Genomic DNA, 22711 nt, shown 5'->3' with positions numbered 1-22711 from the left:
ACTCCCACCACCACCAACACAGTTAATCCTCTCCAACCCCCAAAATGCCAAACCCCCCCACAATCCTCCTCCTAGGCACCTTCGACACCAAAACCCCCGAACTAACCTACACTTACCAAACGCTCCTCTCCCAGTCCCCTCAACCACACATCCTAACCCTTGACGTCAGCCGCCAACCGCCAACACCAAACCCCAAAATCGCAATCAACTACACAATCCCGCAACACGACCTCCCCGCCCCCCGAGCCGAGTACATAAAAGCCGCCTCCGAGCACGCGACCACCATTGTCGCCGACCTGTACCAGGGACACAAAATCCATGGCATAATTTCACTCGGCGGGTCATGCGGGACGAACATCGCGACGGCGGCGATGCGGAACGCGCTTCCCGTTGGGTTCCCGAAGCTGATGGTGTCGACGATGGCGAGCGGGGATGTGCAGCCGTACGTCGAGGAGACGGATGTGACGATGATGTATAGCGTTGTGGATATTGCGGGGCGGAATTGGATCCTCGAGGGGATCTTGCGCAATGCTGCGTGTGCGATCTTGGGGATGGCGGTTGGGTATCTTCATTCTGATTCTTTGGCTGGGGGATTAAGTGATGGTGGTGGGGGGTCTGGGGAGAGGAAGAAGATTAGGGTGGGGATTACGATGTTTGGGGTGACGACACCTGGGGTGGATCGCGTTCGGGCGCGTTTGGAAGATGTCTACGGGTTTGAGGTGTATGTGTTTCATGCGACGGGGGCCGGGGGCAAGGCGATGGAGAGGCTGGTGAGGGAGGGGCTGTTGGATGCGGTGGTGGATTTGACGACGAGTGAGGTCGTCGATGAGGTTATGGGGGGTGTGCTGTCTGCTGGGCCGCAGCGGTTGGTGGCTGCTGCGAGGGCGGGCATTCCGCAGGTCGTCAGTGTGGGCGCGTGTGATATGGTGAATTTTGGGCCCCGGGATACTCTCCCCGAGCGGTATGAGGGTCGGTTGATCTATGAGCATAATCCGACGGTCACGTTGGTGAGGCCGAATGCTGAGGAGACGGTGGAGGTGGCGAGGTTTATCGCGGAGAAGTTGAGGACTTGTGCTGCGAAGCCGGACTTGATTCGTTTGGTGCTTCCGACGGGTGGGATTAGTATGATTGATACGCCTGGGCAGCCGTTTTATGACCCCGAGATGGATGAGGTGTTGTTTTCTACGTTGGAGAAGGAGCTGGATGGGAGTGGGATCTCCATCGTCAGGGATCCGAGAGCTATCAACGATCCCGAATTTGCGGTCAGCGTGGCGGATATGCTGGGGGATTTGGTCAAATCATTGTAAATCGTATGAGAATGGGTCGTGACATGGATGAAACAGAATGGCCATTGTATACATGATGGATCCGTTGATATGACGGGATGATGCAGTTTACGAAACTTATTCAGGCAATTTTTGAGGCAATTTTTTTATTATTTAAATGCTCTATAGCACGCCTCGGTCTGGCTCTCTTCTAATCGCCAAACGTATTGTGAACATTAAGACATGACCCATTAGTACGCACTGTTGAATGCAACATAGGCAAGCCGACCCATAAACACTATCCGTAATAACCCCCATATATGCCACTTTTATTGCCGTTGAAGACAAAATACTTTTGAGCCCAAGTTAAATGGAACTCTATGTTATTCGTAACATCGTGATATGTTGAAAAGAATCTAGGTTAGGGTATACCAATCATCAACAAACGGAAAGGAGGAGTTTAGTAGCGGTAGTGGTCGGCCTTGTAAGGACCCTCGGTAGGGAGGCCAAGGTACTCAGCCTGGACAGGGGTGAGCTTGGAGAGCTCGGCGTTGACGTGCTCAAGGTGGCACAGAGCAACCTGTTCGTCGAGAACCTTGGGGAGGACGTAGACGCGACGGGCTTCTTGCCAGTGGAGCCGAACTCGACGTACTTCTGGCCGAACGCAGCATCCTCGGCCTTGTAGAGGGCGATCTGGGCAAGGACCTGGTTGGAGAAGGAGCAGGACATGACGAAGGAAGAGTGACCGGTGGCACAGCCAAGGTTGACAAGACGACCCTCAGCAAGGAGGATGATGTGGCGGCCGTTGGCCATCAGGTAACGGTCAACCTGGGGCTTGATGTTCTGAACGGACTTGGCGTTAGCCTTGAGCCAGGCAACGTCAATCTCGATGTCGAAGTGACCGATGTCTAGTCTTGTCAGTATAGATTACATCCGGGTGATCAGCGACAGCTACTTACTGCAGACGATAGCATCGTTGCGCATGACCTCGAAGTGCTTGCCAACGAGGATGTCACGGCAACCGGTGGTGGTGACGAAGATCTGACCAAGGGGAGCGGCCTTCTCCATGGTGGTGACCTCGAAGCCCTGGACAGCGGCCTGGAGAGCGTTGATGGGGTCAATCTCGGTGACCAGGACACGGGCACCCATGCTGTGGAGAGCCTGGGCACAGCCCTTGCCGACGTCACCGTAGCCGGCAACAACGGCGACCTTTCCGGCAATCATGACGTCGGTAGCACGCTTGATACCGTCAATGAGGGACTCACGGCAACCGTAGAGGTTGTCGAACTTGGACTTGGTGACGGAGTCATTGACGTTGATGGCGGGGACGAGGAGCTTGTTCTCCTTCATCATCTTGTAGAGGTGGTGAACACCAGTGGTGGTCTCCTCGGAGACACCGAAGCAGTCCTTGAGCTGCTCAGGGTACTTCTCGTGGACGAGGGAGGTCAGGTCACCACCGTCGTCAAGGATGAGGTTGAGCTTCTTGCCATCCTTGAAGGCAGAGAGCTGCTGCTCCAAGCACCAGTCGTACTCCGCATCGGTCTCACCCTTCCAGGCGAAGCTAGCATGCGTTAGTCTCGGAGTAGTCGGGGATTGTTCCTCCAGTACTTACACAGGGACACCAGCGGCGGCGATGGCGGCGGCGGCGTGGTCCTGGGTGGAGAAGATGTTGCAGCTGGTCCAGGTAACCTCGGCACCAAGGGCAACGAGGGTCTCGATGAGGACAGCAGTCTGGATGGTCATGTGAAGACAACCAGCAATGCGGGCACCGGCGAGAGGCTGATCAGCGGCGTATCTGCGACGGATGGCCATCAGACCGGGCATCTCAATCTCGGCGAGCTCGATCTCGCGGCGACCGAAGGCGGCCAGGGACTAGGGGATGGTCAACAATCTAAGCACGACAGTATCTTCGGCACCTTGGGAGACACGTACGATGTCGGCGACCTTGAACTTGTGGGCGGGAGCAGCCATGGTTGCTGATTATGATGGTATAAGGAGAAAAGGAAGAGGTACTGTTGAGTACTGTTAGCAATGGGTATCTTCGAAGAGAAAAAAAATAAGGCGGTAGGCAGGACTTACTGAGAGGTGTATCAAAAAGGGTATGAGAGGATGGAAAGAGGAGAAGAAGAGTGGATTGGGGGGGAGGGGAGAGAAGAATTAATAGGAGAGGAGCAACAGAAAAAGAATGAGAGAAGAGGGGCCGCTGAGGCACTGGCGGCCCTGGCCTGGCGGGGCTGTTGATTTTCTCTCCGGACTAACTGTCGTCCCGGACCACCTTTGGATTAGCGTTTATCAGCCGGAGCAGATTATGCAAAGCCTGTCGAATGTAGTAACAGTCCACTGGGGTTCAGAATACCTTGTACACAGTAGGTTGCAACTGCCACTCAGCAGATGGTCATTGCCTTGTTTTTGACCATGCAGTACATACAATGCCTACATCTATACGCACTGCCTGTCGACCGTTTAAGTTTGGTCACCTGACCCCAAGGTTGGGTGCCTCAGAAAACGGCCCGCCAATAACCTATCAGAACTGTCACATGCGCTGACACCCCCCGAAAGGTCCCCATGCGTTCATCTTCTCCTCTTCTTCGATGCAATTGAAGGATCTGGCAGATACGAAGTGCAATCCACAAGCAATCAATACCCTGATCCAATTGGAGCTACTAATGTACCAAATCTGACATAAGAGGTACTCTACTCGAAATGAAGAAACGAGGAACAGCAACAATTCACCCAAGATGCTAACTCAGAAAGTAAGAAACACTAAAGCCCTTCCAAATCTCCATGTCTCAACGCACCTACAAGAGGAATACAAAGCACAGACAATGATGTAGATACAACAAACCATAGCGGGGAAGACGCGAGGGGTACGCCCGCGGCCAAGATCTGCACGATTGATTTTACCGCAGATCACCGAATGCGAATGTTCACATTCCAGGCGAGCCCAAGAATGCCAATTAAGTGTAACGTCATCGCATATCCACCGGTCGTAAAAGAGACTCCCCAGAACCTTTCAATTCCCCGTACTCGAACTTGACTGTACACTTTGTATACGTTCTCCAATTCATAAACAATGAAGCTCTTTCGTTTGTTTACCTCCGCTGCCCTTGCTTCTCTCGCGGTGGGCACCCCCCTTCGCGATGTTATCCTGAGCGCCGACACGTCCTGCCAGATTCAGGGAGGGGATGAGGCTGCCAATTTGGCATGTCGTGCTATTGTATTTTGTCCCTGTTTGATCACTTACGATATAGAGGCTAATCAATCGGTATAGTGCATTGATCAAGGTCACGGATGGACGGGTGGGTATTGTGACGATAAGCAGTATGCTCTTATTCCGGAATCATGATGGGAAAGGGGAGTGCTAATGATGTTAGAATCTGCCACTGTACGTTTGAGGGACTGTCTGGAGTATAGGGCTGCTGTCGATGGTATCCCTTATTAGAGGCCGGACGGTGAATGAGTATGTGGATACATTTACTTCGTGTATGCTATGCACAAATAGCTAGTGCATTCTCGGTTCAATTGAATTTGCAGATTGCAGACAGTCATAGATATACTCTCGTTAAAGAAAAGTCATGCATTAAAATACTGGTATACGGCCGTAAGAGTGAACATGAAACTCGAATAATCTTCCAAATCAAACGCCGTCGTTGAACCTATAGTAGTTCATCCATCTCTGCGAGACGTTAGCTGCTATCACAAAAGTCGGTACAGGAAACAAACCTTATCATATGGCTTCGAGGAATCGCAGAATCGCAGATCGGTTGCAAGACGGATGACGTTGTCTTCGTCGTTGTTGATAGTTGACGCATGGATCTCGAGAGTCCGTTAGCCAATGCGTCAAGCTTTATCATGTATAGATGAACTTACGACATGAGGCTTGTGCAATACCACATCGCCCGCCTCAAAGGCCGAGACAAGCAACGTCGGTCATGTTCCTTAGCAAACTCCGCCGGGAATTCCGAAAGCAGACCAGTCGACATCATATTCGAGTTGAAGGCCGACTTAGCCTCTTCCTCCGTCAGACCAGCCTTCAATGCCTTGGCGGTGAACTCGTCTTCAATCTTCTGGCCGATTGAGTCGCCTGAAGAATGTTAACTCTGGATCACATACTCCACTCTCCGGCACCTACCATTTTCGAGATAAATCAGACCTCCACCGTTAATCTTAATATCACCAATAGGCACCCAAGCAGTCACAGCCGTCGGCTCTCCATACCGAAGGAAGATCTGATCATAGTGAACACCAATCGGCTTCGAACCAGGGATATTGTTTCTCAGGAGCGTCCGCTTGAAGGTCAAAGTATCCTGGCCCCAGCCGGTGAACTTTGCGATAAAATCGTACAAAGCGGGGTGGTTGACCACGTTCTTGGTGTACCAGTCCTTGTAATGGGCCTCGATGGCCTTGTCGACAAACTGCGCCGCACTGTCTCCACCGGGGCGGCCATTCCCGCCCACATGGCCGGCTCCAATGCCGGGATAGTCGTCGATAGATTTCGACCGGTTAAAAACTCCCTCCACGGGCTCGGTGCCCTCCTGCAGAACCCCGGTCGGGGCGAGGTACTCGAAATAGGCCTTGCGGGCTTCCAGGATATCTTCGCGCGGTAGCACCTGCTTCAGGAAGAGGTAGCCGTCCTCATTGTAGCGCTTGCGGAGCTCCTCGACGGGGAGGTTGGGGTCGGAGGGGCGCAGGTAAGCTGCGTTCTCCGAGGTCAAAGGACCGTCGCTGACGGACAGTGTAGTTTCGGCTAGAACTCCGGGCATGTTGAAGAATATGTCTGATAGTTTAGGGAAATTGCAACAAAGGCCATTTTGGCCCGGGTTCGACACTGTCTTTATAGATTCAGCCCCTCGTCAACCCATTTAGGGACCGTGGATTGCAAATATCATCGTGTTCCACCCTGCCCCGCATCGGATAAGGAAGTGGTATTGCTTTATCACCAGTAGCAAGCCGCGAAGCTGTACTTGGTTGCTGGACGAGGCAATTTTACCCCATTGGGTGCTCTCCACATAGGCGGGCAACAATTCCCAATGCAGAATCCTGTGGGGTTTGTCCCCACGCACGGCGGGTAACTATTCCTGTTTGGAAGGTTGAAATGCTCATCCGTATAAAATCTCGCTCTAGAAATGGCGAAGTAGGCGGATTTGGCCTCGGAAATACGGCAGCTGATGGTCGGATTACAATTTTCAGTTGGTTATTTGTGGAATCTGTAAAGGGCACCTGTGACTTGCCTTTCATGGATAGAACTATGGCCATGACCTGCCGCAAATATATAGATAGGATTTGGGAACTCATTGAGGTCTCCATATTCTATAGTAGTGGAAGGGAGCAAAATCTGGAGAGGATCTGCTAGATTTCATAAAGTAAATCCTAAAGCATATTGCAGAAATCTTTAATTATCATAGACTAGTATAACTTATCCTTCCATCAGTGAAGTGTTTTCAAAAACTCCCGCTTAGCAAACTTTACGCACATTCACTCAAATAAAGCGCTGAGAATAGATGTAGACGCTCATAAACTGGGAAACCCTCGGCAGGGATCTTATAGCTGAGCGCTGACCTGGCCCTAGTAGATGAGATCTATGCTTCTGTCAGGCTGACTAGCTCTACGACCATTATCACGTGTATGCCCGATATACAACTTACCCCGCCAGCAGCCCCTTATCAAAAATATCGAAAATATTTGCCTATTACTCTGGCCAATTTCAATCTTCAGTTACAGCAATGCCTTATGATCAGCTTTCAGAGAACGCACGACTGATTATTGCGGAAATAAATGATATTATTATACGTAAACCAACGAAAGGAAATAGTAAGCCTGGGGGCTGGGAGTATAGTAACCAAGAGTTGTCTGCTGCAATCACCAGGCTAGAAAATGAATTAAATCAAGTTGATTTTTTAAGGTGAGTATCATTCGCATTACCCATGTGCTTCTTCTTACTCTCGAATTCAGGTCATTGAGACTCATGTGTTCTATATTATTTATGCCGGAAATATTTATAACCTTACATCTCACCTCCTTTTAATACCTTTGAATGGGTCTCCGAGATTTGATAAAAATAACGAGTCTTTACGAGAGAGCCACTATACCAGAGAGTCAGGAAAGATTAGCGGTCCTGATATCGATATTATTTCTGTTACGTTGAAAGAAAAATGATACAGTGTATATAGCCAATATACTGTTTAGGTAATGGGTGAAGTCGGTGCAAATAGAGGAATTGTCAATTAGTACGTTTCAGCTATAGAAGTTCACATAATGTTATGCTTCGGAAAAATGACCTAGTCAGAATATCCATAGCTATTCTACCCCCACGTAGTTCTGCAATCCACTAGGTGGCAGCCATAGTTAAGCGCGTACCCGCGTCATTTTTTCACCTCCTAGACGGCACAGCAGTATGAGAAATTTTAAAACGATGCGGCGTACTCCATCTAATTCAGGTATAAATTTATTTGGATTGTACATCTCAGCGGTATGCTCTTCGAAAGATCGTTCAACGAATAGTAAACCAATCCTTGTTCACGTGACATCACTAGCTTAACAAAGTGGGTCTTGAGTGGACCCACTGTCGACCCGTTCTACACTTAGTATGGAGTTCTTGATCACTGTATCTTATTTTCTCTATTTTATCACTACAAGTATATGCATTTTAAAAAAATAAATAAACGACAGACAGTTAAAGAAGTTCTGTAGGAGGTGGGGTTCGAACCCGGATAAGGGAGGCAGCAAAACAAAAACTTTAGCTTCTCTTTGATTGCGTGTCCCAGGGAAACCTGCTAAGTGCCAGTAGACCATGCCCCATAGGGCAGCCATTATTAACGGTACTTGATATAAATTGGTAATAAATGAGTTGACAGTGCCGCTTTCCCTCTATTGATGCTCCTCCACTGCGTTCCTTCCATTTTTGGAAAGCATAACTAGTTAAGGTTGAGTTGGCATAAATACTTCTACTTCCCCCCGTGGATTCATCTTCTTTTTTTCTCTTCTTCAGCTCTCTAGCAAGGCATTTACCCAGCTATACGCTGGGACTTAGGGTAGGGAATCCTATCTAAGTTGGGTCAGTGTTCGGGACCTTTGGGACCTCGAAGCAATTTTTGGAACCATCTGCTTATTTTCTTTTTTCTTTTTTTCCCCCATCAAATACGTTGGCTTGCCCAATGGTTTGGAGAAGGGAACTGCGTGTTATGTCCAGTAGTGTATTCATTCCTAGTCGTGCAGTGATCAAGACAATTTTCATGTATTAAGGGCAATGTTCGCGAAAGAGAAAGGTCTGAATTGAATGTTGTGTTTGTTGAAAGTCTGTGTACCCATAGATAGAGATACTCTTGTTGTGTGCAGCCTATGTGTAGCCTATGTGTAGATTGTGTACTTGCCTATCTGGGCCTTCCGACACCTGCATCTACGATTATGACTATCGAAAAAGATGGCTCAAGCAACCAACTTAGATACTGACTTTAGTATGCTAACCGTCTCCCAACCTCTCTTGGTCACATACAATAATCATCTTGATTGACTAATTACACCAGAACTGAGATCAGTACCTCATCAATACACCATTTGGTGGAAGCATACAACAGCGAAGAACATATTCCTACAATCCATGACTAGCTAGATAACATACCGGTTGCAGACCTCGAATAAAACGTGATATATGACAGCCAAGAATAGTAGGAACCCCGTAAAGTGATCAGCCTGCTCTAAGTCTCAATACTTCATTCATAGCCAGCTCCCCTCTTCCACGGACTTGAGCCGTCGTCCGGCGTGTGAGTGTCTATAGGCAATATAACATCGAGGTTTGCAGGTGGCTTATAGGGTCGATGACCACGAGGGATCCCACGCCGGCAGTGATAGAGGGGGGAATTTCGATGTCTCACACCACGATTCGAAGAAAGACCTGCCGAGGGCTGGCCCTCCTCAAGCGTGCCTTCACTATTTTCCTCATTGTAATGTTCACGCCTATCTAAGAAATCAACTAAACTTGGGGTGGAATTATCGTGGTTAGAATGTTTATCACCACGAGCAGCGGCACCCAAGGCATCCAACTCGGTGCCCAGCTGATGTTGAGATTGTGATCTAATAAAGGACTCTCGGTCGTCTCTCATCGGTTGGTATCGAATGTCGGGGTTCTTCGATAGCACGGCGTAGATGGACGCGATTAACACGAGAACCAGGAGGACCAGTGAGAAGACTGCGTTGTAGGCAAAGAAGACAACTCCCATCACGCCTGTGAGAATCCCAGGTTGGCTGAAGACATTTGAAAAGATCAACAGGAAGATAGCATTGACAAAGTTGATAGCTGCGATTGAGATGTTGTATATGTCCGTCTTCTTGTTCATCCAGGGCCTCAGGATGCTAACGGAGATCAGCATGGAAGCTCGATGATCACCAAGGCGATGGTCTGCACCACTGGGGCTGCTTGGCTGAGGCCGATAAACATGGATTTCACTATGATGTAGACAAGGGCTGGCATGATGAACCAGTATGCCTTGGCTTGATATTGCACGTATAGAAAACCCCATTTATTCAAACAGGCAGGGTCAGTGTACAGAATGTATGCAGGGTTTCTGTGCAGTTTCACCGACTGTTTCGCAAGACGGGCGACCTTTTGTGTTGCAAACCCAATGGCAACAGTGGTAGTCAAGAGCATGACGGAGGCAAGGATAACCTCGGCGGAAGAGTCATGTTGAGTGAATTCCCACAAACAAAGTATGCATATCTGAGGATACCCTAGCAAGATCACCCGGAATAGAATTCCCTTCATAATGAAGTTCCATTTTACTTCATCGTCTTTGATCTTTCCGGACCTGACAAGAGACTTGTGGATAACTCTGGCTATTACAACACAGATCATTGCAAGTGTGGCAAAGAAGACAAAAAAGATCAGCCCTGTCAGAAAGATGTTGGTCACTTCGATTCCTGCCTTATACCCGACACGTTGGATGCCGCGTATCACAATGCTTTTATGTGTATCTGCGTCATATTTGACGGCTCGCTTTAGAAGAGTGTCATATGATCGCTTTTTGAGAACTTGAATCGACTTCTTAGAATGGTCGACAATGAGAGTCGAAGGCTTTCCACCTGTGGATCGCTGGTACCAGGTACACAAGGTCTCCAAGAAGCCGACACGAACGAGGCCCATGCTCCATTGGAAGTTCTGAGTCCATGACTGAACAATCGGAGGCATGTGAACTGATGACATTCCAAACATTGCTTGTGACTGCATAAATCCAAAAAGCGAGATCACATTAGTTGCTATGTGCGTAGCGGCTTTTGAATGACCAAGCGCAGACGTGACTGCAGACGCAGCCAACCCCAGACCAGAAATTATCGCCGTCGTCCAACCGACCCCCGGTTGATAAACTGTTTTACCATTGGAAAGTTCTGCTTCGAGACAAGTAATACTTCTTCCCGTATCGGACGAGTTAATGAAAACGCGCACGGAGGCATCTAGGTCAGGGACAGTATAGGCAATACCTGCACCTTAGTTAGGAATCAAGTAACCCAGGCAGTGTTTGTATATTATAGACATAAACCTACCAGGAATCTGTGAAATGACTGAGTCGGGTATTTTTATGTTGGTGTTCATTACCGGGAGCTCGCCGGCCCTGACTGGGCAAAGCCCTTCTAGGTCCATGTCACATGGATTCAACACTTTGGTCATCGCGGTGTAGCCGTAGACTGTGATGATCAACTCTGCGACGACTTTGCCAGATATTGATGACCTCCCATTAAAGCTCAATGCAATGGTACGATTCCTTGGCGTGAACCTTACATTGAAGTACGTCGCTGTAAACTCCAAACTGTTGGAGCACAGATTCAGTGCTCTGGACTCGATATATTCCTCAGCTAGTACCAGCCGCGAAGCAAGTAGTGCGAAGAGGTAAAGCACCAGTGGTATCGGTCGCATTTCGCCGGTTGTTATTGGTGTATCTCAGGAATTGTTGAGATGAGACCCGCGCATACCGCGCAAAGCGGCGCTCCGGTGTTAGAACAGCAAAAGAGGTGTCCAGCTATGCTCCGATTGTCGCTTAGCTATGTGCGATGTCTGAAAGTGAAGGATAGGAAGAAAAAGGTTTGGCGATTCTGCAACGGCTGGGGCGTGAGAATTACCGCAGAAACAAAGCATAGGCACTCACTAGCTTCAACAATCAGCGCAAACAAGCCAAATAGATTAGATAAAAATTACAAGACACCAAACTTTGAGGATCTCACAGGAAGAAACTTCAGATAAAACCTAATCTCTTACGACGGTTAAGATGTAGTGCATTAAATGGTGCAGTCAAGAAGACTTCTGGCCTGCCTTGAAGCAATCAGTCCATTGCTGCCTTGATAGTGCTATGGTTCAGGTATGTCGAGATGATGTAAGGAGCCAAAAAATCGGATGAATGAAATCCAGAACTGGAAGAAGAGTCATCAAACGAAGTCAGGGTCCAATTGCACGGATGTGGCACAGGCACATGGCTTCAACCAACCAGGCCATCAAGGATGCCTAAGGTTGTTTCACACCCTTCAAGGCATTCACTCGGCCTTTCATCTCAACCAGTACGCAGGGCTTACACGTGATGGTCGTTTGTATCACAGTAAACAACAGAAAGACAAGCCCAATATTTTGCTGCCTAGCATATATACATTCATCAAGTACAATATTGTGACGGACTCAAAAGTTATGTACCTCCTGCTGTATCTCTCAATGCAACATCTATCATGCACTTTGAGAGACATTCCTTTGTTCACTTGACTTATTTTCATCGACATCAGTACTGCTCTGGTATGTTGTCCGATGGCGCAGACGACCAACGGCATCATGCTCCGCATCCCAGCTCGCCAGCTCTGCGACAGGAACTTTGACCAGGTTATGCGTAACAGACCCGTCGTCAAACTCCAACACGGTCTGTCGAAACTCATACCCTTTATATTTGGGAAGCAGCGTGATCCATATGTAGTAGTATACGCCACAGGCAGCAAGTCTGAATTATACGTCAATCAAACAGAGCATATCAGCGAGGTGCAAGATGAGTACTTACAGTCCAATGCCGACTACCATATATGTGCCGTACCAAAAGCTAACGTCACCACCGGTTGCACCTCCTGTGGGCGGGTACCATGGGGCAGCAAGCAAGTAGAGGTTCGCCAGCAGTGCAAACCCGATCGCAATGGCCCAGGATCGAAACTCGGGTCTAGGGAGATTGAGCTTGCTGCGGCGCCAGCGGATTAATAAGAGTCCGGTCACTAAGAGGAAGTTGAAGATACTCGTAGGGTAAACGGAGAGGTCGACAACTATTCGATCACTCTTGTCAGTCTGAGAATCATCTGAGGAGGGTTATTGAGAGGCACAGACCGAAGTTGAAGGCATCTCCAGCAGGAGGGGCAAGAATCATGATAACAGTCATGGCCCACTGGACGAGATAAGGCCCTAGGGGTGTTCCAAACGGCCTCGTAGAAGTCCAGAACCTAGGCCAGGGAAGTATACCTTGCCTATAGTCCGAATAATTAGCATGTTTGCTAAATGGATCTACAAGAGATGCCTAGTATTTCGGGGGGCTAGGCTAGGTATCTCACCTCCCAGTCTCTCGGAGCATTCTAGAAAAGCTAACCATAACAGCCATCAGATTACCGAATGCGCTTATGCAAATGAGTACATTCAGCGCGCGGGCCGCCCCATTGGTGCCAAAGATCTTTTTGAAGAAGATTCCTGCGGCGATTTGCTTTGAGTTCAGGATTTCTTCCCTCGAGGCGGCAGAGAAGTAGGCGACGTTCACAAGGATATAGAGTGATGTGACGAGGATTAATGAAAATGGAGCGCTCCAGCGAAGTGTTTTGATGGGATTCTGTATACATCATTAGGTCTCATTATCCTGACGCTTGGAGGATTACCAGCAAACCTTGATCTCATTAACCACACTAAAAGCGTTAGTATAGCCGGCGTAAGAAAAGATAATTTTGACCATGGCATTCGTAGCACCGTAGGCGCTTGCCGATGATGTCCCTTTCCAGGCATCATGCCAGTTGATCATCGGGTCTTCGACCTTTGTATGCCCGCCGAGCACGACCAATCCCGCGATTGAGATCCTATAATGATAGGTGAGCTGGTGGACTAGGCCATATTTGCAGTGTGCACGACATACAATACTAAGGTTGCAATCTTGACGAATCCAAACCAGACAACGACTCTCAGTGACCATTTGGTGCTGGAACTCACAACTGCATTTCTCATCAGTCAAATAGCCGGGTACTGTGTGTATTCGATGCACCAACCTAAAGTTGCAACGGTATATGCAGCCACCGCGACACCTTTCAACTGCCAGTTTGTGTACTGTGAGCCGGCAATTCCAAAGACGTACTGGGCAAAGACGATGGAGTTGCTACTCCCAAAAGAAAAGATAACATGTTTCGCTGCAAACACTGTAGGGAATAAGTATGCAGGTTTTGGGAAAGCCTGCTCAAGATACACGACTTCCGACCCAGAACGACTGGGAAAGTATGATGCCAGCTCCAGGTACACCGCAAGGGTGCTTTGGGCGAGCAGATATCCTATGAACCAGTATATCATGGAAAGGCCAACGGAGCCGACACCCTTAAGGATAGTGGCCGCTTCGGAGACATAAGTATTAGGGTCGAAATGGGGAGTTGGGAACTACTCACGTGTTGAAAAGATACCAGTTCCAACCATTTGATTGATATTTAGGCAGAGACTTGTCCAGAAGCTAACGGAGTATCCCAACGGCGAATCCGTCTCCACGGGTGCACCACTGGCATCTTGGTAGGTCACACTGGTGGAATTGACACCTTCTGCCGCTGTATATTTGACGGCACCATCTTGAATCGTACTCTCCTGGGAGGTGTTACGTTCCCGGATGGAGATGCCGGCATCCTTTTCTCTATCGTGCCAAAATGGTAGACCCATTGGGCAGGTTTGTAGCTTTCCTGTCTGGCCTGCGGGGAAAGAGAGGAAATACGGAAGAAGAGGATAACAGAGTGTAGATGACAAGGGCCGCGAAGATCCATGGACTTGTCTATGCCGACTTAAGCTACATTTATAGTTTTGTCAGACAAAATACTTTATGTCGGCCAGCTGCTGTTAAGTGTCACCCCACACAATGCTCAGTTCGGCATCGAATGACGCTATCGGGAAGTCTGATAGGCCTAGACGAGGATATCATCGCCAGTGTCCAGTGGCTGTATGGTGTCTATTGGCTCAACTTCTGAACCCGAGCATATGCTCCAGCTGAGAATGGCGACACTCATCCCCGCAATAGTATCATAAGCTTAAATCTTGACGACTAAAACCCCCCTGATTGCTGTTAGAATTTACTCCGTCTCGCCATGAAATTCAATTCCTCTCACGTGGCAGACATACATTTCCATCTTTACCAATAGCGAATCGTGAAACATCCCAGCAGATCTCGTATTGATAAGATCATTGAACAAGACCGAACATTGATTGCTGTGCAAGTGTGTCGTGGATGGTGTCAATCATCCCTGCAGTCATCTCATCAGGCCTGCTGAGAACTTCCAGTCGTCTAGCATTTCCAGCTTCGTCTTAGCCCCTGGTTTCTTCAACATGGGTTAAATTCAATTCGACCTGCATTATCAAACCCGGCCTTCTCAATTAGTAATCATCCCAGATAATGGTTACGGAAGATATTCTTGTCTACTCGACAGATGTTTGGATGAAGCGACGCGAACTAACCCTGTGCTCGGGCCGCGCGCAGAACATCTCATTTTAGTTGAGAATTATGTGATCTGATGAACCTACTACTTACTTCTTTCCCCTCCTGTTGCAATAAATCCCTCGCCACGTTCCTCCCTCATCTGCATTATAGTTCTAATTTTTTTTTTCCTCGACGTGTAGTTCGAATCGTTCCCTGGTTTCTCCATTTTTCATGGTATAGATAAAGTTCTTCCGGCTACGGTACGCTAACAGCCCAAAATCTTGAGTCTAAACACGAACCATAATCATAACCACAACTCACCAGTAGAACCATTGCACAAAAAGGACTTAATTGCTATATAACTATGATCAAACTTGCTTGTATAAACGCTCTAGAAACACCAATACCCAAGCCAAAAACCACAAACCCTTCTATGGTATCTCAAATAACGCAACCTAATATTACCGCTTCTCATTCATCCTCATCCGTCCAGTCCGTAACACTCCATGACCGAACATCATCTTCAATTACCAATTTCAGGGTGGTAAAAGTGATATTCTCGTACATCTCTCGTGCAGCACCACGTGCCTTCTTATGCCAAGGTCCTGTACCTCCCAGCCTGGCATCATTGCGACTCCGCCAGAGACCTAGTATCATCATCAGCAACTGCCCTCAAAAATATCATATTAGTAAAAAGAAAGAAAGAAAGTAAACTCACAAGTAGCCAGATTCCTCCTCTCCCCATCCTTCGTCCCAAACCAATACTTCAGCAACCCCCCGCTGGCAACCGCCTCCTGATGCGAATAGGCATCCAGATCATGCAGCCGCTGGTTATCGATGTCGGCCTGGAGCCGGGACCGGAAAACAACCACGTAGAAATGCTGCGTCTGCCACCGATGCCCGCTCTTCTGGGCCAAATCCCGCAGGAAATCAAACACGGCCTGCCAATTGAATGATTCCGTGTACGGCGCTGTAGCGTAGTCGTCACGGATAGGTGTGAGGATCGTGAGGGCTTTGGCGAGCAATTGGTTGGGTGTGTCGAGGGTTTTGAGATCCAGGAGGTGTTTGGGGTCGTTATACGGTGATGTGATGAGCAGGTCACTTTGCCGTGCTGCTGTTTCATGGGGATGGCCGAATTGGAGCTGCAGGGATGCCGCGGCGTGAAATTTGAGGGCATCGAAGTCGGTGGTGATCAGGGTGTGGTCGTACAGAGATAGATGTTGGGTTGTGGTGGGTTTGGGGCTGTCTACGCCGAAGACCGGCTTGCCTATTTCCACTGGGGCCATTGGGAGGTCTCTTTTATTTTGTTTCTCTTTGTCTTTGGGGTAGTCACTTTGGGGAAAATTAGGGCTGGGGTGAGATGTGGAATGCAAATGGGGTATCAACGAAGCCAGAGGATACTGCGAAAGGACAGACTTTTGCTCGAAAACGAAGGAAAAGGGGAGACAAATGGGAAAAGTCTACGAAACGTCACCTATATATCTCAAACGCCCCCCGGGGAAAGGGGCGGTATTGAGCGAGCTCCCCTTCAAAGCACGCAATACCCTGTCGAGACTGCCTGAGGCCCATTCGGCAAGACGGGTCACCATTGGGCCGTCGCTTCCCGGGGGATTTTCAACTAAAGCAACTTTATGCTTAGCGCCCCCGTTTTGGCGTCTTTAGGGCAAAGATGTCCCCGGACTACTTGCAGAAACAGAATCATGAACAATATACCAGGCATTGAGTCAAGTAAATCTTTCTTTATGAGTGTATCTTTAGTTTTATAATGACGTTCCAGAACTATTCTCGACGTTCTAGCGGCGAGATTTTGGGACTAGCACGCCATCTGCTCAGAATTTTACGTCTGACCCGGAGTATTTCGTCACCAGTTCCATGGTACCTGGCAATCGGCACGTGGCACGGCAGGGTTATCCGACAGCCTCCCGAGACAAATACAGGGATTCATAGGTGGAAATCTGAAGTAATAGCTCTATTACATTTCATTCTCTTCGAGTTTTGAATTGTCTCGAGGTTATCATACATTGGTCGATGGTATCATGCGAATTCCGAACGGATCCCCAATCTCAAAAACGCCTTTCTTAAGATGCTCAGGAAAAAAAATAAATAGAAGCCCCACTATCGCTTTAGGGGCAGCGGTGGAGGGCCCATCTTACCATCGCCTGTATCGACCTTCTTCTGTGGAGGAATCGGCGGCACCTTGAAACCTCCATTATCCTTCTGTGAAGAGTTATTGTGGCTTTGGCTACCGCCAACCTGGGTGAAAGTACCCGACTTGAACCATCGGTCTTCCTCTGCCTTACGTTTGCGGCTCAACTCTGCTTGCACCTTGGGGTCAACGAGCTCAAGTCCCTGCACCGGCGTAAAGGCAATGGTACTGGCCGTACCGCTGCCGCCCAGCGAAGTACCAATGCCAGAAGAGCGAAGACCTTTGGCTTGTAGAACACTTGCCGTTCCACCAACCCCAGAGCTGAACCCACGGAGAGACGAAGCCGTGCCACTGACAGGAGTCGCGGTTCCCCAACCTTTGTTCGACTTGCTGAGTTTGGCTCGAGTCCTGTTGTCGATCTGAGTTGCTCGAACCCGTCCATCATTCTGCTGGCCGAGCATTCCCAATCCAACTGTTCCTTCACCTGTACCGTAGCCAACTTCGGCTTCTTCCTTGCCGAAGGCCATCCGATTCTGCGCCTTGCGAATTTCTGTCATAGCAACTGCTTCCTTAGCCTTTCTAGCTCTTCTACCACCTCGCTTGCGGGCTGGCTTGTCATCGGGAGCGGGGAGGGCCTTCACTCCAGAGTTCGGAGGAGGTTCAGTCAGCTTCTCTAACCGCGTGAAGCATTGTTGTTTCAGATCCTCGCCTAGCGATCCGTCGGGGCTAAAGTTGGATACGTCCGCACGGGTAGCGAGGACCATCTTAGCTGAGACGATACGGATCGCCTGGCGTTTCAGATCATCTGGGACACCCTGTATCAGTTCCGAATTGTAAAGAAATCCCCGCGATCTGACGCCAATATTCGTAGCAAAGCCTAACCCTTCGGTTCTCTTATTGCCTTGAGCACCTAGATTGCACGCCGGGATCTTAGCGAGTTCACGTAGTCCTCCGGTCTGGTTAAGGAACTGAGCTGCTGTCTCTGGTCCGATCAAGGCTGCTAGATTGGGGGCGATCTGCGTGATGCGAGACTGGATGCTTTCCGTGAGCGCCTTCCGCTCTCGATCCAACTTCAAAATCCTCTCGCAAGTATCGAGCACCGTCTTCAATTCCGACTCGGTCATTTCACGTCCTCTGGTGGTGGTACCCTCCACAGAAACAACCATCAATGAGGGGCCATCCAAGATAGACTTGAGCGGCTCGCCGACCATATTGTCGGCTGATGAGGAGATAGCTTTGATATCGTTGAGCGGGCCATTTTTTAAGATAGCGACTGTCTTCGCGTAGTCGATCGGACTCGTAACAAGGGTTTCTAGTTCTGGAAATCTGACCGAGTAGTGGTCGCGCAAAACTTTGTGTAGACGAGTAAGCTCGTCACCGGTGGAGAGGGCGACCTCGAACTCATTGGTGACCTCAGAGCCAGCTTTTTGTAGGTGCTGCTGCTCTTCATCCACATCTTCCTCGACTCCCTCGCCCGCCTGAAAATCCTCGTCGTCCGATTCAAAATCCCTCAAGAGCTCCTCAGCAGTAGACATGATGAGCGAGCTGCGACACGACCCAGAGGTGAACTATGAATAAGGTGAAGTGGTGGTTGAATGAACTTTCGACGCCGCCGCCGAGTTGCTTTTCCATTTCGGTCATGTGCTTAGTCATCCATCTCCAGAGCTGCTGATCTCGGGTGGCGCGACGAGCCTGACATGCAACTTTTCCGATTCTTGGCTAGCAGAACCAAAAGTCGACTCAGCAGCAACGACATCTGACTTGGAGCTGTCCCGATACCGCGCGGTCGGTTAGAAGCTAATTTCTAGGCCATTGGCTTCCGGAGGAGGTACACGGTGCTCCTAAAGTCAACTTGGGTAGTGTGCTCTACCCAACACCCCGTCCGAATACGCGTCGCCGACAGCTTACCTGCTTGATATAATCTCATTTCACCATGGAGTCGTCCCGTGGCCCTCCCAGGGTCAAGAACAAGGCCGCTGCGCCGATCCAGATCTCAGCGGAGCAGCTGCTCCGTGAGGCTGTCGACCGGCAGGAACCCGCGCTGCAGGCCCCGACGCAGCGATTTGCCGACTTGGAAGAATTGCACGAGTACCAAGGTCGCAAGAGAAAGGAGTTCGAGGACTATGTTCGCCGAAACCGGATTAACATGAACAACTGGATGCGCTATGCAGCATGGGAACTTGAGCAGAAGGAATTCCGCCGGGCGCGTTCTATCTTCGAGCGAGCGTTGGACGTTCTCCCGACCTCAGTACCGCTGTGGATCCGATACATCGAAGCGGAGATGCGAAACAGGAATATCAACCATGCGAGGAACTTGCTTGACCGTGCGGTGACGATCTTGCCCCGTGTCGATAAGCTTTGGTACAAGTATGTTTATATGGAAGAGACTTTGGGAAATATCCCAGGTACACGGCAGGTCTTTGAGCGATGGATGTCATGGGAGCCGGAGGAGGGAGCATGGAGTGCGTATATCAAGCTCGAGAAGCGGTACAATGAATTCGAGAGGGCGCGCAATATCTTCCAACGTTTCACAATTGTTCATCCTGAACCGAGGAACTGGATCAAGTGGGCTCGATTTGAGGAAGAATACGGGACTAGTGATCTGGTGAGAGAAGTCTACGGTGCAGGAGTTGAAGCGCTGGGTGAAGACTTCATGGATGAGAAGCTTTTTATCGCCTATGCCAAGTTCGAAGCGAAGATGAAGGAGTATGAGCGTGCACGTGCTATCTACAAGTATGCGCTTGATCGACTTCCCCGCTCTAAATCCGTCACATTGCACAAAGCCTATACTACATTCGAGAAGCAGTTTGGTGATAGGGAGGGTGTTGAGGATGTCATTCTTTCCAAACGCCGAGTCCAGTACGAGGAGCAGCTCAAGGAGAACCCTCGGAACTACGACATTTGGTTTGACTTTACTCGCCTCGAAGAGACCTCCGGGGACCCTGAGCGGGTACGCGACACATACGAACGGGCCATTGCACAGATTCCTCCGTCACAGGAGAAGCGGCACTGGAGACGTTATATCTATCTCTGGATATTCTATGCCATCTGGGAAGAAATGGAAGCCAAAGATGCGGAACGTGCTCGTCAAATCTATAACGAATGCTTGAAGCTCATTCCACACAAAAAGTTCACATTCGCCAAGATATGGCTTATGAAAGCCCAGTTTGAAATCCGCCAGATGGAGCTCCAAGCCGCCCGCAAGACATTGGGTCAGGCGATCGGTATGTGTCCCAAGGACAAGCTCTTCAGAGGCTACATCGATCTCGAGCGCCAGCTTTTCGAGTTTGTACGGTGCCGGACACTGTTCGAGAAGCAGATCGAGTGGAATCCCTCCAACAGTCAGTCCTGGATCCAGTATGCCGAGCTGGAGCGGGGTCTCGATGATAGCGATCGTGCGCGGGCCATCTTTGAGTTGGGAATTGATCAACCGACTCTGGATATGCCCGAGCTGGTGTGGAAGTCATACATCGATTTCGAGGAATACGAAGGCGAGTATGACAGAGTCCGGCAGCTCTACGAGCGTCTTCTGGAGAAGACCGACCACGTCAAGGTGTGGATCAACTATGCCCGGTTCGAGATCAACATACCGGAAGACGAGGAAGAGGAAGAAGAGGAGGAGGAACGGCCAGTCAGCGACGAGGCCAAACGGCGCGCTCGGGCGATCTTCAACCGTGCACACAAGGTGTTCAAAGAAAAGGAACTCAAGGAAGAGGTAAGTGGTGCCTTGATATATGGGAAGAGGGAAGTCTTGGTTCTAATTTTGTACAGCGTGTGGAACTCCTCAATGCCTGGCGGTCATTCGAACATACACATGGGTCTCCCGAGGACATCGACAAGATCGAGAAGCAGATGCCGCGTCGCGTCAAGAAGCGTCGCAAGTTGGACGACGACCGGTACGAGGAATACATGGACTACGTGTTCCCGGCCGACGATCAATCAGCGGCCAACCTGTCCAAGCTGCTGCAGAGAGCACATGCCTGGAAGTCAGGTCAGGCATGATAGGCTGGGTATTCACCGGAAAGGTAAAGAGTTGTGTGTTCAATTTATATGTGGGCTATGGGTACATACCATGGGATGGCCGTCGATGCAGTTTATATCAAAATTAGGTAGAACTAATCCCAACAAAATAATGATCATGAACCATGTTGCCTTTGTCTAATCCGTACTACAGAGGGTTCGGTGTGATTTGACAATTCCTTCTCTTCATTTACCCAACCGATCTTCCGAATTCTAATCAGCTTTCTCTTCATGGTATATAATATAGAGCTCTATATATGCACAAATCTGAAGCAAACCAATGACACAGGGTCTTGTCAACTCTCATATGCAAACCCAAAAATGTGCTACAGTGTCCATGCAGGACCTGAAAGATCGTGGAGTGGATCCTACTGTGGCAAGGCATGAAATCCCCACCCGTATAATACCCTATCACTCAGGGCATCGGAATATACTTGGCCAAATTTATAAAAGGATGCTCAAAGCCGAGATGGGCACCCATCGACGCCTTATCCAGTCTTTGTGGCCCCTCTCAAGTGATCAAGGCCAGAACACTATCCACAAGAAGAACAATTTCTCTGCTGCATTGCCTCACGGAGGGACCGACGCCTCTATTTAAGACGTGTCAGAAACTTGCTTTTAGATAGATATAAGTGACTCATGGCAACACGCCAGTACACACCGCTTTTGCAAGAACATGCTAAAGAGCGCTCATGCATGCCTAATAAGTACGTAGATCATTCATGGTCGGGTATCCAGCTGAAGACCAACATTTTCACGGGGCTGATCTGTGGCAGTGCAAATCTCCAGCTTACCCACTTTATACACCGTCGGTAAGTGGCGATCACTCCGCCTTTTTTCGCAACTTGTGGCTCTGCTACGTATAACCTAGGGTTCCTAGATTTTAAAAGCGCTGGGCATTGTCCTATTGTAACGAATGCTGGCAGCGAAACCTAATCGAACTACATTCTCAGACTCCCAGTCCCTTACCACCATCTTCCACCTCACATTATGCAATCAACCCGACTTGAGCTGGTCCCCTTATCCACAGACCATCTGCCAGGTTATTTCTTGGTGCGGTCCGATTGGGAAATTGAGAAATGGAACAGTCCCAAGCCATTCACCTCAATACAGGAAGCAGAAAAAGATTTGTTATCAAGAATATGGAGTGTCGACCCTACGCAAGATACATACGCAATCCTCCTCCGCCAGGACCTGGATCCCAAGACAATTGATAGGTCACAGTGCACAGAAGTCACAGATAGCGACAGTACAGATAGTGACGGTGTTCTCGTGCCTGGAGGTTTCATCGGCTATATAGGTGTCTATAGACTCGATCAGGTGCCCGACGTCCACTATACTATCCACCGATCTGCGTGGGGGCTTGGATTTGCGACTGAAGCACTACTCGCGTTCACAGAGTTGTTCTGGAAGACCTACCCCGAACACTATCGATTGATAGGACGTTGTGACACCGAGAATCCGGCTTCGGGTCGGGTAATGGAGAAAGTGGGGTTTGAATACTACGATTATATATGTGCAGATGAGTTTCAGCCATGGATGGTACCATCAGCACGAGATAGTCTGCGATTTGTACTGGTTAGGCCGGGCTACACCTTTGACTAGAGTGCTTTGTCGCAAGGTTGTGGCGG

General features: G+C 49.3%; 9 protein-coding genes across 9 annotated transcripts; 3 read left to right on the top strand and 6 right to left on the bottom strand.

Annotated features, from left to right (window-relative positions):
* Nucleotides 1-44: 44 nt before the first annotated feature.
* On the top strand, nt 45-1307 carry ANOM_010278 (Tm-1-like ATP-binding domain-containing protein; the record flags this gene model as incomplete). Its single annotated transcript, XM_015555534.1, has 1 exon — nt 45-1307. The coding sequence occupies one exon, from the start codon at nt 45-47 to the stop codon at nt 1305-1307; it is 1263 nt and encodes a 420-aa protein (XP_015402016.1).
* Nucleotides 1308-1422: 115 nt separating this feature from the next.
* ANOM_010277 (adenosylhomocysteinase) lies at nt 1423-3388 on the bottom strand. Its single transcript, XM_015555533.1, has 5 exons — nt 3345-3388; nt 3198-3277; nt 2878-3137; nt 2225-2826; nt 1423-2173 (listed from the first exon to the last, which is right to left on the bottom strand). The coding sequence occupies exons 2-5, from the start codon at nt 3234-3236 to the stop codon at nt 1704-1706; spliced, it is 1371 nt and encodes a 456-aa protein (XP_015402023.1). The 5' UTR covers nt 3237-3277; nt 3345-3388; the 3' UTR covers nt 1423-1703.
* Nucleotides 3389-4902: 1514 nt separating this feature from the next.
* Nucleotides 4903-6028, bottom strand: ANOM_010276 (uncharacterized protein; the record flags this gene model as incomplete). The annotated part of the gene is made up of 4 exons (XM_015555532.1): nt 4903-4939; nt 4989-5081; nt 5136-5349; nt 5398-6028. 4 exons carry the CDS (start codon nt 6026-6028, stop codon nt 4903-4905), a joined length of 975 nt encoding a protein of 324 aa, XP_015402024.1.
* A 2946-nt stretch (nt 6029-8974) lies between these two features.
* ANOM_010275 (transient receptor potential ion channel family protein) lies at nt 8975-11190 on the bottom strand (the record flags this gene model as incomplete). The annotated part of the gene is made up of 3 exons (XM_015555531.1): nt 10800-11190; nt 9845-10736; nt 8975-9614 (listed from the first exon to the last, which is right to left on the bottom strand). Exons 1-3 carry the CDS (start codon nt 11167-11169, stop codon nt 8975-8977), a joined length of 1902 nt encoding a protein of 633 aa, XP_015402021.1. The 5' UTR covers nt 11170-11190.
* Nucleotides 11191-11964: 774 nt separating this feature from the next.
* Nucleotides 11965-14166, bottom strand: ANOM_010274 (high affinity methionine permease; the record flags this gene model as incomplete). Its single annotated transcript, XM_015555530.1, has 8 exons — nt 11965-12229; nt 12287-12539; nt 12601-12737; nt 12822-13090; nt 13145-13331; nt 13388-13463; nt 13518-13853; nt 13905-14166. The coding sequence occupies 8 exons, from the start codon at nt 14164-14166 to the stop codon at nt 11965-11967; spliced, it is 1785 nt and encodes a 594-aa protein (XP_015402022.1).
* Nucleotides 14167-15385: 1219 nt separating this feature from the next.
* Nucleotides 15386-16200, bottom strand: ANOM_010273 (uncharacterized protein; the record flags this gene model as incomplete). Its single annotated transcript, XM_015555529.1, has 2 exons — nt 15386-15561; nt 15633-16200. 2 exons carry the CDS (start codon nt 16198-16200, stop codon nt 15386-15388), a joined length of 744 nt encoding a protein of 247 aa, XP_015402019.1.
* An 829-nt stretch (nt 16201-17029) lies between these two features.
* ANOM_010272 (U4/U6-U5 snRNP complex subunit PRP31) lies at nt 17030-18595 on the bottom strand (the record flags this gene model as incomplete). Its single annotated transcript, XM_015555528.1, has 1 exon — nt 17030-18595. The coding sequence occupies one exon, from the start codon at nt 18593-18595 to the stop codon at nt 17030-17032; it is 1566 nt and encodes a 521-aa protein (XP_015402020.1).
* A 398-nt stretch (nt 18596-18993) lies between these two features.
* clf1 (putative cell cycle control protein (Cwf4)) lies at nt 18994-21196 on the top strand (the record flags this gene model as incomplete). Its single annotated transcript, XM_015555527.1, has 2 exons — nt 18994-20775; nt 20832-21196. 2 exons carry the CDS (start codon nt 18994-18996, stop codon nt 21060-21062), a joined length of 2013 nt encoding a protein of 670 aa, XP_015402017.1. The 3' UTR covers nt 21063-21196.
* An 874-nt stretch (nt 21197-22070) lies between these two features.
* On the top strand, nt 22071-22685 carry ANOM_010270 (GNAT family N-acetyltransferase; the record flags this gene model as incomplete). The annotated part of the gene is made up of 1 exon (XM_015555526.1): nt 22071-22685. One exon carries the CDS (start codon nt 22071-22073, stop codon nt 22683-22685), a length of 615 nt encoding a protein of 204 aa, XP_015402018.1.
* Nucleotides 22686-22711: the final 26 nt, after the last annotated feature.

The sequence above is a fragment of the Aspergillus nomiae genome (genome assembly GCF_001204775.2).
Source record: "Aspergillus nomiae NRRL 13137 chromosome Unknown contig00495, whole genome shotgun sequence".
NCBI lineage: Eukaryota > Fungi > Ascomycota > Eurotiomycetes > Eurotiales > Aspergillaceae > Aspergillus > Aspergillus nomiae.
Note: the sequence above shows the minus strand (reverse complement) of the source record. Positions and strands in the feature narration are given on the sequence as shown.

Bases quoted from the DNA above. Each gene is read 5' to 3' on its own strand.
- ANOM_010277 (XM_015555533.1), bottom strand. From the start codon at position 3,236: ATGGCTGCTCCCGCCCACAAGTTCAAGGTCGCCGACATC. The intron at 2,827-2,877 runs GTAAGTACTGGA...AACGCATGCTAG, and splicing joins GCCGCCGCTGGTGTCCCTGT to CTTCGCCTGGAAGGGTGAGA. The intron at 2,174-2,224 runs GTAAGTAGCTGT...TGACAAGACTAG, and splicing joins CAACGATGCTATCGTCTGCA to ACATCGGTCACTTCGACATC.